Source organism: Pseudopodoces humilis, chromosome 28 (genome assembly GCF_049639895.1).
Source record: "Pseudopodoces humilis isolate 2021_Gansu_Grassland_sample_001 chromosome 28, ASM4963989v1, whole genome shotgun sequence".
NCBI lineage: Eukaryota > Metazoa > Chordata > Aves > Passeriformes > Paridae > Pseudopodoces > Pseudopodoces humilis.
Window position 1 is genome coordinate 159,123 of NC_142227.1, and position 18,937 is coordinate 178,059.

An 18,937-nucleotide genomic window follows, 5' to 3' on the forward strand; every position below is an offset into this window, starting at 1 on the left:
ATGCCTGTAATATGGACTGCAGAAAAGTCACCTACAAGATAAGAGGGTGACTTGATCTTTTTGAGAAAAAGAGCAAAAAAGGCTTCCTTATCTCATGGTGTTTGTTCTGAAGTATCACCTTGTGACTGCCAGAGTCTGCCTTGCAGGATCAGTCAATTACAACCTGTGGCTGACATCAATTCCTTCCTTTCAGAGGTGGCATTGTATTTCCCCAAGTATGGCTGGTTCCTCTCGGCACTTCAAGGCCTCTGTGCCACCTATTTGCCTGCTATGCCTCCAACCCTGTGCTGCTGATCCCACTCACGTGTTGTGCTGCACAGGAAATGATCAGCCCTGCAATTAGACAGCGATCTGAAAGGACGAGGAAATCAAGACAGTGAACCATGAGGAGCTTGAGTGAGTCAATATCAGATATATGAGAGTATGATGAGGAGTGAATGAGTCCTACCCCTTCTGGAGGGTCCCAGATTGTTTGTGAACAGTAATTGTGCAGATCAGGGGGGAATCTGCACTGCAATGATGAGAGGTGCTCACACAGCCGGGCTCTATCTCATCAGGGTGCTGTGGCTCTCCTCTGTGAGGAATTTGTCACTATGCAGCTGTACTTTTCTTCATTAAAATGGCCATGTTAAATAGCTATGAGGTTGCTAAATGCCTACGTTGCTAACTGATCTTCTCCCCAGCTAGAAGCTTTTTACAGCAGGAGACATGAGGTTGCTAAACCCATTAATTTCTCACATGCACCCACGTTTCTAATGTCTGGGGAGATCCGGCATTAAAAGTCCTCTGCGAGCCACTGGAATGAAGAGCACTTCGTGAAGACACTGTAATTATTATGGGATTTAGGGGTGTGTGGAAATGATTCATGGAGATGTTTCCCAGCCAGCAGGCTCATGAGGCCAGGTGAGCTCTTCCCTGGAATGTGAAGCATGCAGCGTGGCAACTGTGAGAAACAGGTTTGGCAGGACGCTTTAAGCTGTTTGCAGCAGACAGCCTCTTCAGAGCCACATCCCTGCTTTGCTGATCTCCCAGCTGGATGCTCCGCTCTGCCACACTGGCCCTGCTGAGCTGGAGAGGATGGACACACTGCGCAGGAGCCTTTCTCGATGGAAGAGGTACCACATTAAGGTGCACCTGGCTGATGAGGACCTGATGATGCCCCTGACGGTCAGGCCCAGGGACACGGTGATGGACCTACGGGCTCTCTTGGTACGGGAGGGCATCACTTCCTGGAAGAAGACATTTTATTACAACTCCAGGCAGCTCGAGGAGCACGAGACTCTCAAAGAAGCCAATATTCAGAATGGTTCTGTCCTCCTCCTTGTCAGCAATAAAAGGTAGGCAAGGAGCTTGTCTGCCGTGGGGGCGGTGCAAAGGAAGGGGAATGCTCGGTGCGTCTCAGGCCCTTGGGACACTTTCTTGTCAGGGTTTGCAGAATGCAGACCAGGAATTCAAATCCTGCTGTTTCCAGCAGGATTGAGACTGCAGGCTCTTCATATCCAGACATGCTGTGCTGTGAAATAAACAGTTCAGAGGAGGAAATCTGGTTGCTGCTGCCTGTCCTGTCTCTGGTCAGGTCTCGTTTTCCTGGATATGGGGCAAGCACAGAGGGAGAGACAGGACAAGGAAAAGGGCAGGGGAGATTGTGTGACATGGGAGAGCGTTCTGGGAACCTCTCACTTGTCCTTACCTGTTGTGCCTGTGTCTCCCTGCTTCTCTGTAGTAAATACTTTCTGCAGGTATTTGGGGGTGGCACAGTCCTGCTGTGACAGGAGAAGAGCTGTGAGCCACCAGCTTACAGCAAAGCATGAGCAGTGCTGGAAAGGGATGGCAAGAGGCTGCAGGTGCCCAAAATGTGTCTGAATCACAGTAGAAAGTACAGTGAGACTAGAGACTCCCAGGAGAGCCATTGCATGGGAGATCAATCACAGTAAGCACTATGTTCTAGTGGGGATGAAAGCTGAGATAATGGACCTTGGACTCACTGGCCCACAGGACAGTTTTGATTCAGTGTGGTGAATTTATGCCCACCTGCACTGTCTTTCCTTAATGCCTGGTTGTTGCTGCCAGCATGATTAAATCTGTGAAGCATTTTAGGGATACTGGGTAGAAGAGGTATGTTGTGGGCATGTTGTGTCTAATTCATCTTTCTAAATCCTGAGCCCTCTGAGTTATCTGTCTATGCTGATCAGTTTCATCTGCAGAAAAACCTGCACTAAGAACTTCAGTTCCTGATTATATCCCACCTACTGGAATGGTCCTATTTTCCAGTCCAGAGGCAGCTTGAAATCTCACACAAAGAAGATTTAATAAAGCATTTCCTTTCAGAGCTCAGCAGACACAAGAGATTTCACATCACTCAGCTAACTGCAAACCCCAAGTCACCCACAGCCCATTCTCTGACATCTCATTTCAGTTCTCTGATTAACTTGGTTCAGCTCCTCCTTTTCACCTGTTTTTTAATGGCAGAAACACTTCTATTTGTTGTTGTTTCCAGTATTTATTTTCCTAATTTTTACAGTGTGAATTTTTGAGAGTAAAAAAGGATTTGGAGGATCTGAGCTGATGGAGTTGATGCTTGTTTGGTAGATGCTTGGTTTCCATAGCGTGCTGTGCACCTTCCCACATGCTGCAGAAGCGGGGTGTAACTGCAGCAATGAAAACTCACTAGGAGATCCTGCCCCAGTGTGCTGAGTTCTGAGGGCCCAGCTGAAGTCATTGGCCATTTTTGAAAATCTAGAGCCTGTTGCTCAAAGTCCCAGCTCATTTTTTGTGAGTACATTAAAAAGGGAGTGGGAATTCTAATATTTTTTCCCTTGGATATTCTGAAAACCTTCCTGGTTCCTAAACAAGCACCTTTGGCCAATTTCATATTGCTTTTTCCAGGTCTGGGTGCAATGTGGGGAGTCTCCAGTCTCTACCTGAAGTCATGTCTCCTTGATTTTTTTTACGTAAAGGATTATTGGGTTGTGCCAACCTCGCCCACTCCCAAAGGGTTTTCTGTAGCATGTAAATGCCCAGATACATTTCTCTAAAGGTTCATGGGTTGACTGAACTATGGTAGGATAGTTCCCTTAGATATTTCTGAGATGTGCTTGTGTGTGGCTAGGCAGTCACCACCCTGCGCGGGACAGTCTTGGGCTGAGGGCAGGGTGTGTGACTCAGCACCTTGCCAGGTCTTCAGCACAGAGAGGTTTTAGAGGATTTTAGATGCCTGACTCTCGCTGCCACTGGGATTTAGGAAATACAGAGGGAGAAGGCTGTATTGTAGCTGAGATTACAGTACCAATTTGAGTCTTAAGATTACTCAGACAGTTCTTTACGTATTGTAAGTCCACGTTGCACCGATAGTGTCTTTGGAAATACACTGGCCTGTATCAGCTGGGCAACAGAGAATAACCATGGGGGCTATAACAAGAGTAGCCCATGCAGTGTTGGGACTGTTGAGGAGCCACAGGAGCAGAGAGGATAGTGAGAACATAGTGCTGCGTTTGGCCAGCAAAAATCTTAAATCTTGAGGATTTAAGAGTTGGTTTTAATGTTTCACTAGCTCAGTGAAGTATGAACCTTCCCCATCAAAGGCAAGCATCTACTTCTTCAGTTCCCCCTGAAAATCTTAATGTCTCCTACTTACTCTTATGTACTGAGGTACCAGGCAAACAGAGTGCTATTAATTCCAAAAGTGGAGTTGTTGTGATTGCCAAGGTCTGCAGCTTAGTGTCGTGCCTATAAATATTAATGGTCACTCTGCATGCTGTGTGTTCCTGCAATGGGCTCACAGGACAGTTTGCTTTGAACCAGAGAAAACATGAAAATGACCCTATTTTTCATCTTCCCCTCCCCACTTAATGCCTTTGTAGATAATTGGCATTTAGCAAAGGCCAAGTCAGCATTTCCACTTCTTGTTCATATTTTCTGGAGTTTGTAACATAGTCATAAAAATTCACTTAAGGCGGCAGCTTGTCAGGAAAGGGATCACCATACCAGCTAATGCTAAAAATTTATTTAGACCTTAATGTTTAAAAGTTTGTACAAGTCATTTTGGAGATCAGTCAACATGACCTCTCGTCCTGGCAAAACACAGGGACTGGCCAGAACTGTGAATATCACATCCACCTAGGATGCAGTTCCCCCTTGTGCAGAGCCTGTTAATCACATTACTGCTGTGCTGACTGAAATTGCAATCCTGTTGCAGTAGAGGAGCAAAGAACTTGCTGAAACAGTTTCTGCCCTAGAGAATGTCATATTACAATAACACGGTTTGCCACTGGGTAAAACAAGCAAAACAAGGGTTGAAAAGGGAATGAGCAAGCAGAGAAATGCCCCAGCTCAGTGGCCATCAGCCAGCATGCGGTGTTCAAGCCATCAGTGCCTAACAGGAGACCAGCAATGGGTCTTGGCATGAGCAGAACAGCCACCCAGCATGGATGCAAAAGCATCCACGGGCATGCAATAGGTTGTCCCATACGCCCAAGGCGTGATCAGTCCTGGCACTGTGGACCACGCCATGGCAGAACCCGTTTGGCTCGCTCTGGAGGCAGTGCAGGGCCCCAGAGCCAGGGAGGTGCTCAGCTGGTCTGGTGGTGACGTGGGAGTTCCTGAAACTGGCATGACTCTTCCTGAATTTTGTCTGCCGCAGTGAGCTGCCCGGAAGCTCTTTGCTGGCTGTGTGCAGTGGAGCACCAGTCAACAAGACCACCCGTGGGGCAGTGAGCAGCAGTGCTGAATAGTGGGCATATGGAATTAGCTGCTCCTTGCTGATCATTTGTTGGCTGTGTTTCGATGTTCAATGGGAGATGGAGGAATATTGCCTTGAACTGATGAATCCCCTACCTAACCCATGAACTGTTTCAAATAGAGGATGTCAGCGGTAGATCCAGAACAATCCCTAGACATGCCCAGCGTGCCTGTCACTGCCTGTTCCTGGGGATGTACAGCTCCAGCTGGATCTGTGTATAGTGTAAGTGCAAGTACATTGACAGAGCCTTTGCTCTTGGTTCCAGGCTCCTCTCCTGTGCAGTCTCCCCTAGCAGCCACCCAGGCAAAGTCTGTGCTGATAAATTAAGCAGCTCCTGGACTTCCTTCTGTTACAATGCTGGAGTATTACACTGCAATTTTTGGCTCAGTCCAGGTGCATTTCAGGAGCCAGCATGGGCCAGGGACTACTCCTTATGGGATGCCTGAATGTGCCCATGCAGGTTTGGGGAGTAACAATTTAATAGAAAACCTTGTCTATTCTATGCAGGCTGTCCTCGAAATGCAGGAGAATGTCCCACATTTGATTTACTGGCACAGACTCAGCCACAGGACATGGGCCCCTTCAGTCTTTTGGAAGCTGTGGTTCATTGAGGCCACGCAGCTTTTCCCATCACATATGGCTTGCCTGGAGAATGGAGTTCAGGAAGTCATTGGTGAATAGGTTAAAAAAAGTAGATGACAGCACTGAGTCCAGCAGAAGTCCTTTACCTGGAATCTATTGATGTTGATTTTTTGGCCTGGAGCCACCTGGAAGCATCTATCTCAGGGCATTAGCTCAGTTACCATAACAACTCATCTAGGAACAACTCCTGACAGCTCCAAGAGCAGACCAAGGTCCCATGCTGTATACTGTAGCCACTCTTGGGTCAAAATAAGTGTGTCCAGGTTCCTCCCTCTCCTGCAATCCAGCCTCAGTGTCCCTTGTGACTGGCAGTCCTTATATAAGCTTTGACATGCTTTGGGAACCTGTTTTATTCTTCAGAGGCTGCTCAGTCTAGTTTTCCAAAGGTCCATCCACTCAAGGGTGGATATTTTACCTCCTTCCAGAACAACAAACCCATCCATTGAGGGAGCCCACTGCATTCCCTTCTTGACATTCAGTTTACAGTGTCTGATTTTTTGAAACTATGAATGAAAACTATGACTGAGCCACTTGCACAAGGTCCAGTTTAGCTGATGCTAAACTCCTGCCTACATTTGACTCCATGATGACATAAAGACCAATGACAGGCACTTGGCAGTGGCTCACTCCACACTCACATCACTATCCTATCACCCCTGCTCACTGTCACCGGAATTGCCTGGGACACAGTCACCTAGCACAGCAGGTGATGTTGGACCTCTAGAAACAACAACAAAAAAATGGGATCTACACAGTTTGACCCTGAAAGCTCAGACCTGTAGTAAGTTCTTTACTCTGAGTTTCAGTGTGGTTTTGTGATGCCTGCTCTTTGCACTGACCCTCCCACTCCTGCAGTTGCTCAGCCATTACTCCTCAGCATGGAGGGGAGACTTCACCCCCATCCAACTTCCACAGTCCTGCCCTGTTAAGCTGAGGCCTAGCAGTGGGCTCTGAGGCATCTAACAGTAGGATAACGATCCTTTAAATAGCACTGGGAGTCTCTCTTCTCAGGGAGAACTAATTAGACTAATGCTTAGACATATGCTGACCTGGTATGGCCTTAACAGGTCCCTTCCACCTACCAGATAAATGATACTGGCTTAAAAATATCCTCCTGGAGATGTGTTACTGAGGCAACAGCCAGGTGGGGGGGCTGACTGCATCTCAGTGGTTGAAGGCAGTATTTATGTGTATTACTCATGGGCCAGGCTCTCTGCTGGTGTACTCAGTTAAGTGATTTTTAAGTTCTGAAAGCACTGGTGCAGTTACCTCTGCTGACACCACACAGCACACAGGCCAGACAGTCACACCTGTATTTAGCTCATTTACTTATTGTTCAGCCCAAGAAGCTCATTTAAGAAAAACACAGGGTTGCATCGATAGAGAATGTGGTCTACAGGATTTTAATTCCTCCCTGTGCAGTTTATGGGATTGCAGTAGAAGAAACTGAGTTAATATGTCCCCCGGGGGTCTGTCTTGGCTCTAGGCAAAGAATTAATGAATGAGAAGTATATCCTAAAGTAGATTTCTTTCTGGTATGATACAGCCCAGCTTCCTGGACTTCTCTGTAGTTGTCCTGATTTATATCAGGTGAAGATTTTGCCCAGCTGGGATAAATCCCCACTCCTGTGTCATGGTGTTTTATGGAACAGATGCGCTACAGAGTGGGCCCACAGCAAACCCCTGGCTATCAAAATTCCCTGAAATTTCAAGTGAAGAAGAAAGTGCTGAAATATGAATCCTGTTCTGGGTTTTACAGGAAACCCAATCAACCAATGTCTGATATCAGCCTTGTTAGACGGATCCTTTGCTAGAACATAGCAAAAACTCCCACCCCATAGACTTCAATTTTCTCTAAGACCTGATAAAACATTTGCATCACAGGCTGATTCTTCTCAATTGAAAACGTAATTGCAAACAGCAATTTGCAGGAGTCAAAAGACTCAGTCCTACTTTTACTGGCTCACCTGGGTAGGGTGACTGCCTGGTAGAGTTGCTGTGGGCCATGAGAGCCTTAGTTGCAGTCCAAGGTGGGCTAATGAGCTCTCCAAGCAAATCCCAGCACCAAAGAGGCTACAAACTACTACCCCTACAAACTTGGAAGAGCTTTAGGCTCTGTTCTGGAGACCCCAGGGGATAGCACTGGGTGATTTCTAAGGGTTTTCAGAAGAGTAACCTAGAAAATAATTCTGCTTTTGCTAAGTTTAGGCCTTCTATGGAGGGTCTGGACCCCTGTCAGAAAATGATGATGGACCCACAACCCCAGAAAGCCGCCATTTAGTACTAATGCCTGAGGGTGTTAGAGAGCAATTCAAGCTCTGTCTTACTGCAAACATTCTCAAAGTGTTCCTAAAGCTATAGACTGCCCTCGTTCTAAGGTGTAAAATGGATTTCCAGGAGCAGGCACTAAAGAGGAAGAGCCTTGCTTATGAGAAAAAGACAGTTGTGGATTATCTGAAGGAGGATGAAGGCATCTGTGGATGGATGAACAGGTTTGAAACCCTACAAGTGGCTTATTCTGGGTTATATAGTGTGACTGAAGAACAAAACCAGTCAGAGGATGAGGTTTACATTCTCCACACGTCAGGGTCAGTTCCTGCTTGGTCAAATGCCATTTTTGTTTGCTTGTCTATAGTGCTCCAAGTATTTGCCTCTTTCTTATTCAGATAATGCCAAAGAGCACAGCCAAAGCCATGAGAGATGGGGAGTGTGAGAAGGGCTGAAGGAAAGCAGATGGAAGAGAGCTTGCCCATGGAAAGGCAGTCTGGCCACCAGTGTTGGTAAGTCCCTCCCTGCATGCCAGCTCAAGGACTGTTCAGAAAGCAGCTCCAAGTGTTTTCAGCATGGTGCCCATGAATAATTAACCCAAACAAAACAACAAATAGCGTTTCCTCATCAGCACTCCATGTGGTCCCAGCTGCCAATGGAGGAGGGTAGTAAGACTTACTCAGCTCCTGAGAGTAATGAATCAGTGAAATGCACAGGAAAGGGGATTTCTGCCTGGGTAATGGAGCAAGAAGGAGCTGAGGTAGACTTTGCTTAGGGCCCTAGATGGGGACATGGGACATCTGAGCCTCCTTCTGACTTGTTCTCAGGATTCTGCAGAAAGTTGCTGGTCTTGGCTTTTGTTTTCCTATATGTAAGTGTGAGATAATTATTTTTCCCTTTCACCCTGTCCATCCAGCTGTAAATGACTCAGGTTAGGATTGTCTGGGCTCAAGAATACTTTGTATACAGTGGAGCTCCATTTCCAGATTACAAGCTCTGTACAGCAAATGATTGATAAATGCACTAGAGACAGTCCTGGAGCTTGGCAGCCTCTGTATGTCCAAAGGACAGGAACTGATTGGTCTCTGTTACAGCAAGCACCTCACCTGATCTCAGGGACCCACAAGTTCACCAAAACTGCCTAATTTTGGAGCCAGGGTTTATATGGCAATGAGCTTCCTTGTGTTCTTATAACTGCAGCTGATCCCCTGCTTTACCCTGCTCCAATAACTTCTGAACCAAAAATTCAACCCAATTTGATGGGAAGAGAGAGGTCTCATAGACCCAAAATTCCTGCAATTTTCATGAACAAACAGCAGCTGCATAGAAGAGAGACATTTAAGTTAATATTCTGTTGAAGGAAAGGTAATTACACCCCTTGCTCCCTGCCTATTTTGGGATGCAGCAGCCAGGTGACTAGATGGCATTTAGATATGACTGGTCAATCAGTTCCTGCCCAGTTTCAAACCAGCCCCTGCACTTGCTGCCCCTTCCCTGCAATGCAAGAAGCTGCTGGAACAGCCAAGGATTTTGCTGTGAAGTTCTGGAGGGCATCAGGTGCCCTGAGGATATTGCAGTAAGCTGGGAGCACCAAGGAAAGAAGAAATAAAAAGCAGTTGTAATACAAATCAGAGGAAGAACAGGTTTCACCAGTTCTTTACTCACAGAACAACTTGATTTTTAGATTCGAACTTATTTTCAGGAAAAGAAATGGATGTTTCACTAATCTCTACAGTATTTTCCTGAGAAAATTCCAGTGACTGGCGACTCTTATCAAATGCCCCAAATTTTCATTGTCTGCTTTTTTTTGGCCATGAGAAAACACTTGATTCTTTTTTCCCAATGCAATTATTTGACAAAATGCTATGGAAAATAGAATTTTTCATTTTCCCAAAGAACAAAAATATTCCCCTGATAACATACTTAGACTTTGCACAGAAAGAGATTCTAAGACAAAAACACGAATATAGTCACAGCTGAACATCCCTCAGTCCAAGCAACTGGGATGGACAGAGTGGGATGGGACTAAGTGTGGGAAGAGGGGATGTGAGTTTCCTAAGGTCAACCAACGAGGCAGGTGCTTGAGGAGAGCTGGTGCTGTTGGGTCAGCAGTTCTGCCACTTGGCCATGCGGCGCCTCTGCGTGTCTGTCTATCCTGAAATAATTAATTTCTTGGAGCAGAGCCAGTACTTTCCCGAGTGCTTGGAAAGTGCCTCACACAGCCCTGGGTGTAGTCATAAATAATAATTAAAATTATAATAATAATATTAAAGTGGATGTGTGCCACTGGAGGTGGGACACACCGCACAACAGAGTCCTAAATCTATGCCCCTTATCTAGTAAAAGGTACAGTTTGCTTCACAAAGCCGGAGACAGGATTTGCTTCCTTGGGCTTGATAATCACAGTCATTAGCTCTGCAAAAGGCAAACTGACCTGAGCTGAATTAGGTCCAGTATCTACTCTAACACCTCCTGCCTGTAGCTGGCAGTTCTGGTCAGCTCTGGAGGCTTTTTGCAGCTCAGGGGGATATCTGGAAAGACTAAATTAACTGTGGTGGTGTGGGGAGCTGCCTGGACTAATGTTTTCTTCAGAGATAGGCTTTGATTGACACTTCAAATCTGCCTGACAATCTTTTATTCTAAGCGCAGTTGCTGCCTTTCTTCAGAGCAGGAAGAGCTGGTTTGATGCATCTTATCACATGGGAAAAAGTAGGAAAAAACCCACAAACCACCTAGAAAGAGCCACAGGACCAGCATAAAAAGAGGTAAAACTAACTGGATCTATTTGAGACTAATCTATTCTGCTTTTTTTCTGTATGCCATGATCCAATGCAAGACACTTGAGAACAGGGGATGTGCTCTGAGGAACAAGAACTGACTGTTTTTCTTCTTTGTTTGCCTGTTCATTGCGTTGTTGTTTCCTGCAATAGATTTGTTTAGGACTTTGCTGATATGTCCTATTAGTGATGAGAGAATCATGGAATACCCTGAGCTGGAAGGGACCCACAGGGATCATCAGTCCAGCCCCTGGCCCTGCACAGACACCCCAACAATCCCACCCTGAGCATCCCTGGCAGTGCCAGCACCTCTGGGGGAAGAACCTTCCCCAACATCCAATCTAAGCCCCCCTGGCACAGCTCCAGCAGTTCCCTAACATTTCCAGTCCCAGTGCTGGGAAGACAGAGGGATAACCTCTTTTACTCAGTTGTTTTAAACTGCCTGTTCTACTTTTCCTCCCCATGCTGCCTCTCACTCCTAGTTGCAGGTATCCTTAATGCTTGCTGTGTGGTGGGATCACACCACTTAGCTGCAGTCAGAACTTTTATAGTGTAATTTAGACACTGAGGGTTTACCTGAGTCTGGCCAAGAAGGCTGGACCACCAAATGGGCAGAGGGATGCTCCAAATCCTCTTCTGGACACACCTAGGGGAAAAATGTCTTTTATTTGAGATGTCTTGTCTCACTTGCTTTTCTAGGTCCTTCAAAACCAGGCTCTTCAGAGTTTTGCCTTTCCGCAAAAGGCAAACTGACCTGAGCTGGATTAGTTCCAGGATCTACTCTAACACCTCCTGCCAGCAGCTGGCAGCTCTGGTCAGCTCTGGAAGGCAGGGGGATATCTTTAAAGACTAAATTAACTGTGGTAGTGTGGGGAGTTGCCTGGATACCAGAAAATATGCTGACAGGAAGAACTACTGTGAAACTGATGTTTCCCTTGTTGTCTGTGAACACAGGTGTGGACAAGACCAAGGACCAGCACTGGAAGGTGTGTTAGGTCTTGAGTGTATTGCAAGATGGAATAGTTTGCAACTTCACAGTGCTGCTCTGTGGATGGGACTGCTGGTTGTTGGGACTGTGTACCTTCAGGATCCTGCTGCTGATGGAGCATCATAGACAGGATTATCCAAAGCACTGCTGTTTACCTCTGCCTTGGAGCTTCAGCCAGGCCTTTCCAGAAGCTTCTTCTCTTGAGCTTCATGAGCAGAAGACAAGCCCAGGCAGGTCATCTCCACCTGTGACTGTGCTCTAGTCAGGCAGCTCAGGCTGAGGCACGTTTCAGTGGCTCCTTGGTGCATCTCCTGTACCTGAGACATGCATGCATCAAATGTTTCAGTTTACAGGGCAATCAATCTGGCAGCTTTCCTTGCTAAATTTACTTTTTAGAGTTACATCAGTGCTGTATCCAGAGGGAATGGAGGAACAGATGCAGCTTGTGAAGTCTGGCTTTAATTCACCCTCCTCATTTAATTTCCTGCCCAGCCTACTAATCAGTGAGTCTGCACTAGTGGCTTTGGGAATACCAAGGTTTTTCCACATCCAGAAGAATTCAATACAGTGGCTGAACTCTCAGGGTCTCAAGCAGGTTGTGTCACTTTGCTTTGAGACCACTTCATTATGGATTTCCCTCCCCAAGAAGCACTTGCAGACATTCTCCAGCTCATGGCAGCTGCACCTCATTTCCTTGCAGGGCCCGCTGCTGCAGGGAAGTTGTGTCACATTATCCTCTCTCAGCCTGTGTGGCATTCCCTCCTGGAAGTGCTTTCCTTCAAGGTTTTCAGCCCCAGGCCTTGATTTTCAGGGCTACACACTTCTTTCTGGGGCTGTGCCCAGGGCAGCTCTGCTGTGCTGGCTGATGTGCTGCTGGGGCCATTTGGACCTTGTCACCTCCCAGGGCTTCCAGAGGCACCAGCAGAGCCTGGCAGGGGCTCCTTCCTCCCTCACAGGGCCCTGAGAGTGTCATTTCCAGGTACTCCTTCTCCAAGGACACTGGCACCATCTCAGCCCAGTGGTGCTGTCAGGCACTGCCTCAGACATTCAGGGCTGTCAAGAAGTGCCAGTGAAAAGGTTTCTGGCACTTTTTCTTTGTTTAAGCAGACTTCCTCTGTACTGGGTTTTTTTGGGCTCCTGTTAATTCCAGGCAGTGCTGCTCTGTTGTTTAATCAGCCGGTGTCGAAGCTCTGGGACACAGGAAGGCTGCCTTTGCCTGGTAGTACCTATTTTGTGACACAACTGCTTTACCTCAGGTATTATAATCTGTACCAGATTGCTCTTTGCCTGCTAAAATGGACAGTTCAGATCCAGTTGTAATGCAAATTGCACAGTAGAATAAAAGCCTGTGGGGAACAAAATCCCAAATAAGTAGTTATGTCAGCCTTTGTTATGGCATGATGGCTTCAACTCTGCTCGTGCTCTGTGAAGGATCAAGAGGAAAGAATCTGTTGTGCCTTTGTGCTTTATAGGCAGGAGCTCGATGTAAGGCTGCCTTTAGGCACTGGCGGCCCTGACAGTGTGTGTGTGTGTGTGTGTGTGTGTGTGTAAACCTAACGGACAAATTACACCCACGCTGGAAATTTGATGATTGCCTTGTTTTTTCAAGGCTCTGTTTTATGTACTACAGGCCAAACCCATGGGGTAATTGCCAGTCTCTGCACAGGGGCTGAGATGACATGATGAGAGAGAAGCATAGAGATGCTGAAATTTCAATCTGCCACATAATGTGCTCCTAATCCTGATGGCCTTGTAATTGTGATGCTGTCACTGGTGCCATTGCAGTTGTTCTTGTCACTGTTTTCCCATGTTTGGTGCTAAATATTGTAAATGTAGAGAAATATTTAGATTTGTAAAGGAATCTAAATTTACAGTGGAAATAAACACACAGGAGCCTGAAAAGTCAAATGGAAGAGGTATGTTTTCATTTCAAATGGCAAGTCATAGCAATGTAAAGCAATATTTTGTTGATACAGCTGCTCTTACTGCTTTGCTTTTTCCCAGGCCTCACGGGTAACAAAGAATGAAGCTGAATATTTTCTCATCCTTGAGAACTGAGGTGGGAATATGTGTGTTCATAAAGTGTTGGAGCTGGCAGTCAAGAGGTCAGTGTTGTAAGGGTTACCTGAGCTCGTACACAACTGGTGAGATCCAAAGTGAGAACAATGCCTGTTCATATCTCCTGGAAATGGTGGCTTCCAGAGGAAGGAACAAGCATGAGAGGTGGTGAAGCCAGATGGATGAGCTGGGTTCAAAGTCCTTCTAGAAGCTATGGCAACATAACTTATATATCTACTCAGAAAAGCCTTTGCAACTACCATAAATGACTTTAAGTGGCCTTATTTTCCTGCTAGCAGTGAAATAAGCAGCTTCAATGGGGAGGAGTAAATCCACTTCATTACACATGTTGCTAGGAATAACACTCTTATTGGTTATTACTAATAACCCAATCTATTACTGGTAGTGTGGCTGCTGAAACAGGCAGTCTTATCTGCCAGGGAATAACTGTACTGCTCCAAAATTTTGAATGACAGTGGCACAAGGGGAGTCAGAAGGGCCTCAAGGGAGGAAACTCAGTAGGAAGCAAAGTCAACATGGTGCACTTTGGTTATAAACAACATCTGTGACAAATTAAATGTGTCGGGGCCAGTCTATCTTTTGAGGATTTCTGCCAGGCAACCTGAGCTCTTTACACCCTGATGTTTTCCTAAGGCCATCCTTGGTGTTTGTATGTCAGATCACGAGGTGATGGAGGTGTTGGCTTATTGGCTGATCTTCTGGAGGAAAGAGGGGCTTCTAGACCTTGGATGTGCAAAGCAGCTCAAGCTCAGGGCTTCAGTCCAGGATTGAGGTAAAATTTCTTCATTGAAATCAATGGCAAAGTACCTGATCACTACAGCAGAAGTGTTCTCACACAGCAATGCCCTGGGAAATTCTCTTTTCTCCTGGGAGATTCTGCTCTTATTTATGCAATTATAAATTCATTGTAGCTCTGTTTGAAACAACCGTTTTCATCCGATGCAAATAAGATCAAGATCTGGCCCAGGCTGCTTTTGTACACAATGGAAACTGACTGAATTATGGAAAACAGGAAACAAATCTAATGTAAATCTGAATGGAAATATGCTCTCTGTTACATCAGAATAAATTGGAAGGAAGTCTGTTGATTCTAGTGGAATTCATCTGGATTTACACCAGACTGTGTCTCAGCATTTGTCAGTTGGCTGCACACAACTCAAAACATCAAAACTCAACATCAAAACTCAAACCATGCCACCTCATGTGAATAGGTTTGAACATTTTCTCCCTTTTCCTTTATATTTAAGCAGTTGCCTCTGCAACCTGATGGCTGATTAGCCTTTTCAAACAAATAAACCCCTGCAAACAGGCATCAACAAATAAACCTTGCTCTCACTATCGTTTGCAGTGAGAATAAATGATGAATATGAAGTACTGAGCTTGGGTTTAGAGTCACTTAAATTTGCTCCTGCTCCTCTGTGTTCATACTTTAGAGCAGTAGGATTGAGCTCACAGGGGGCAGATCTTGACAAAACCGTTCTGATTTCCCCAAAAGATGGAAATCCCAAAGGCAAATTCATTGCCTTCTCGTGGCACTGGGAAGGGCCAGCAGCTTCCTAGGATGCACAGGATTTACCCTTCAGTAGATCAGCAAAATACTGTCATTCTTTCACTCTTTCTGTCTTCAGGAAGATGGTCAGAATGGAGCCAAAACCCTCCCTAATGGAACTAATAAGGAATTATTAGGGAATTGTCACACTCTGTTTCCACAGGTAAGTTCCTGCGCAGGGGAACGTGGGAACCTATGGGTACTTTTCATGGGAAAGCAAGAGGGTTAATTAATGCCTGAGCAACAAATTTGACTCCCTGAGTGAAAGTCACTGGAAAAACACAATATCTGAGCAAGAGCATAGCCACGTCAACCCTTCCCTTGATTCTCTTATACCCCAGCTTCTTACTTAATTCTGTTTTCAGTCTGTGCTCATGTTTCTCTTCAGATAATTAGTAAAATGCATCTTAATTAAAACAAGAGGAGGAGAAGAAGACAGAAACAAATGAAAGTCCTAAGTCAGTGGGATTTAGGGAGGGGCAAAGCCAGTATTCAAATACAAATCTTGAGGCAAACATGATAATAACAGTTATGGAAAATGCATCAAAGGTAAAGAGTTTTCTGAAAATGGGGTAACTTTCTGAAAAAAAGGACTGGCTAGAGCCTGATGTCCGAGTACCACAGAGACTGACCTGAAATCAGTTTCATGGGGAGAAGAGCTGGGGGAGCTGTGTGGTCAGCATTCTTTGTTTTCCTTTGTCACTGATTTTCTGTGTGAACCTCAGGAAATTAACTGGGCAAGATTTTCACAAGTGACCCCTGTCTGTAGTTGCTATGATTTGTAGATGTTCAACCTGAGATGTACCCGATCACCCTTTGCTGAACCAGTAGCAACAGAGCACATGTGGATCTCAACCACAGGGTCTGAATGTGCCAGCCACTCCCTCTCAGAATCCTTATGTTCCCATCTGTAAACTGATAAAATAAATACTTTCCTGATTTTATAAAACTATTAAAGGCTCTCTAATGAAAGACCTGGGATTATTATGACTTACTTTTGTTTAGGCTTATTCCTAAGCCTATGTTAAAGGCCAGGTTGGATGGGGCTCTGAACAGCCTGGTCTAGTAAGAGGCATTCCTGCCTATGGCAGGTGCTTGGAACTGAATGATCTTTAAGGTCCCTTCAAACCCAAAACATTCTGTGATTCTATGATTCCTGCAGGTGAGCTCTGCCTAATTTGTGAGAGCTTTCTCACTGCTGCAGACCCTGTGTAGAATGCAATGTCTTTGCTGTCTTGTTTCAGTCCTTCACAGCATAACCTGGAATAAATACCCGCAGCCAGGATGCACCTGCCAGTGGTGTTGTTGATACACAAACAGAAGCTCCAGCTTACTCATTATCACAGCCTCTATAACTCTGTTTGCCATGTACCACAGGCTTATTCCATCCATGCCAGTGAAGTTGGCATGTGTGAACTTGGAAACAAAGAGAGAGCATTAATGAGAAGAAGCTGGGTCTCAGCCCAGTCCCTGCTCTCTGAAGGACGGCACCATATGCAGTCATACAATCATAGAATCATGGAATGTCCTGAGCTGGAAGGGACCCACAAGATCATCGAGTCCAGCCCCTGGTGCTGCCCAGACCCCCCAACAACCCCACCCTGAGCATCCCTGAGAGCGCTGTCCAAACGCTCCTGGAGCTCTGGCAGCCTTGGGGCCGGGCCCATTCCCTGGGGAGCCTGGGCAGTGCCAGCAGCCTCGGGGGGAAGAACCTTTCCCTGAGATCCATCCCAAGCCCTGGCACAGCTCCAGCCCTTCCTGGGCTCCTGTCCCTGTCCCAGAGCAGAGCTCAGCCCCTGCCCCTCCGCCTCCCCTCGGGAGGAGCTGCAGCCCCCGAGGAGCCTCCCCTCAGTCTCCTCTGCTCCAGAGGGCTTGCACTAGACTGAAAATACTTGTAATCCTAGGGAACCAGCTAAAGTAAATTTTCCAACCTCCCTGGAGAGTCTCAGCTGCATCACTCGTCTTTACTCACTGCCTGTAAATGATCCAAGTGCACACGAGAATAAAGCTGATATTGAGGTGGATGTAATGGAGCCACCAAATAGAGTCAAGAAAGAATCACAATTGCAGAGACATTTTCTGCTCCAGCAATACACGAGGATGTGGGGCAGTTTTTTGCGTTTATAGGAGTAAAACTCTTTAGGCAAGGACCTTAAAAGGGGGAATAATTATAATTTGCTTTTCACACCATACAGTGGGGAATCAGGCCCCAGCTTGTAGCTACAAGCTTTAGCTAGAAATACTGTGTAAGGACTGTGCTGTACAGTCAGTACAGAAATTTGGTACAGTCTCAGTACAGAGATTTAGTGAATCACATTGATTTCAGAACTGCCTTCCTCAGGGAATGGCACTGTTTTATTCCAGTATGGTTGTGAGGCCCTACACTTGATTCTGATCTTATATTTTGAAAAACTGAGTGATTTTTGGTGGGTATATGCCTGACTTACTTGCATATGCATGTAATGTGCCTTCAAGAGCTGATACAACTTTGATAAGATTCTTATTTAAGTTATTCTTCTAATTAAACCCTATTATGTTGGGAAGAATTCTGTCAATTTCCTCACAGAGACACTGAGCTGAGTCTTACAGCAGGAATCAGGTTTGCCCATGATGGCAATAGAACAGGTTAGCCTGTAAACCCAGAGTAAATTTGCAAACTCCATTTGTTAAAAAGAGATGCATTAATGGATTCTGTGACTGATCTCCTGAAATGTCATTTGAATAGTTTTGACTTGGAGTTTGTTTTATTCCTGGGAAATTTCACAGTACAAAAAGACTTTTATTTTCCCTTCTTCATTTGCCAAGAATCTCTTTGGAAATTGTTTGTAATATAGACTGAGGTTTGGGCCTGATCTTAGCTCACATAAGCAGATGCATCTCTATTGACTTCTGTAGAAAGATTCTGATATACCGGAGCTGAGGATCAAGGACAAGAAAATGAAAGAAAGAAACTGCTAGGAATGAAGCTTTTTGACAGGGGAGTAGTTGCTGCAGGAAACATGTAATCGCCTAAAAAAAAAAGAAAAACCAACCTTAAAGAACCACTATTTTATCTAAAATTACAAGCTTATTCTTTGGGATATGAAGGCCTAGAACAAGTCTTCCTGACCCAGTGCTGTTGTTCCATTAATCCCTTTTTATGCTGTTAATTTGAGGCCTTTCCCACTGCTTTCCTGCTCTGCCTCCCAGGGTGTGTGCAGGAAATACTGGGTAGTTTGAATTAAAATATTCCACTGTGAAAAACGTAAAAAAAAATAAATTAAAGTCTTCACTGATGGCGAAGTGGAGAATGTGGTGCTGTGGAAGAGTCTGGATTATTTTAGGTTATTTTAGTGCTTCTAAAAGTAAATGCTCAAAAGCCAAATGCAGATAACGTTTTTGGATTGACATGTAACAGATGTGTTCGGATCAAGAAGAGACAGAAGTGGGAGTAAGGAGAACAACTCATAGACTAATGAGAAATTAACATGGGCAAGAAAAGGAGAAAAAGAGGAAAAATTAGTTAACTGAAGCCTTGGTCAAGCCTGAGCTCATTAGCAAGTGCTCAGAGAGTTGTTCAGAAAGACTCCAGACATAAAGTCATGAGACAAGGCTGTATGACAATGAAGAGCATAGAAAAGCACAATTCAGCATTTAAGCCAGGATTTAAGCTCTGGATACATTTGGCTAGATCTACTCAGTTCTGGCTGCTTACAACTTCCTCTGAAGCTTTCAGTACAGTAAAAGGATGCTGGAAGAGAGGAGTCTCCTGCTGCCAAGCCACCACCATCACTGGGGAGGTGACTCTTTTGTAGTTTAATAGTGGGTTGTCACTTTTCAGGCCTGTCAGTGCAGTGCCTTTCTCCCAGGGCCAGGAGCTCATTTTGTGTACATGAAAGAGGACAGAGCTGCTTTTT

General features: G+C 45.5%; 1 protein-coding gene across 2 annotated transcripts; it reads left to right on the forward strand.

Annotated features, from left to right (window-relative positions):
- The first annotated feature begins 1,037 nt into the window (after nucleotides 1–1,037).
- TINCR (TINCR ubiquitin domain containing) lies at nucleotides 1,038–11,486 on the forward strand. Of its 2 annotated transcripts, none has more exons than XM_088067802.1 (4): nucleotides 1,038–1,337; nucleotides 8,047–8,160; nucleotides 10,293–10,413; nucleotides 11,380–11,486. In XM_088067802.1, the coding sequence occupies exons 1-2, from the start codon at nucleotides 1,078–1,080 to the stop codon at nucleotides 8,048–8,050; spliced, it is 264 nt and encodes an 87-aa protein (XP_087923928.1). In that variant the 5' UTR covers nucleotides 1,038–1,077; the 3' UTR covers nucleotides 8,051–8,160; nucleotides 10,293–10,413; nucleotides 11,380–11,486. The 2 variants fall into 2 exon arrangements, with proteins under 2 accessions (XP_087923928.1, XP_087923929.1); XM_088067803.1 differs by having other exon boundaries at nucleotides 10,298–10,413.
- Nucleotides 11,487–18,937: the final 7,451 nt, after the last annotated feature.

Excerpts from the sequence above, each read along its gene's own strand:
- TINCR (XM_088067802.1), top strand. The coding sequence starts at position 1,078 with ATGGACACACTGCGCAGGAGCCTTTCTCGATGGAAGAGGTACCACATT.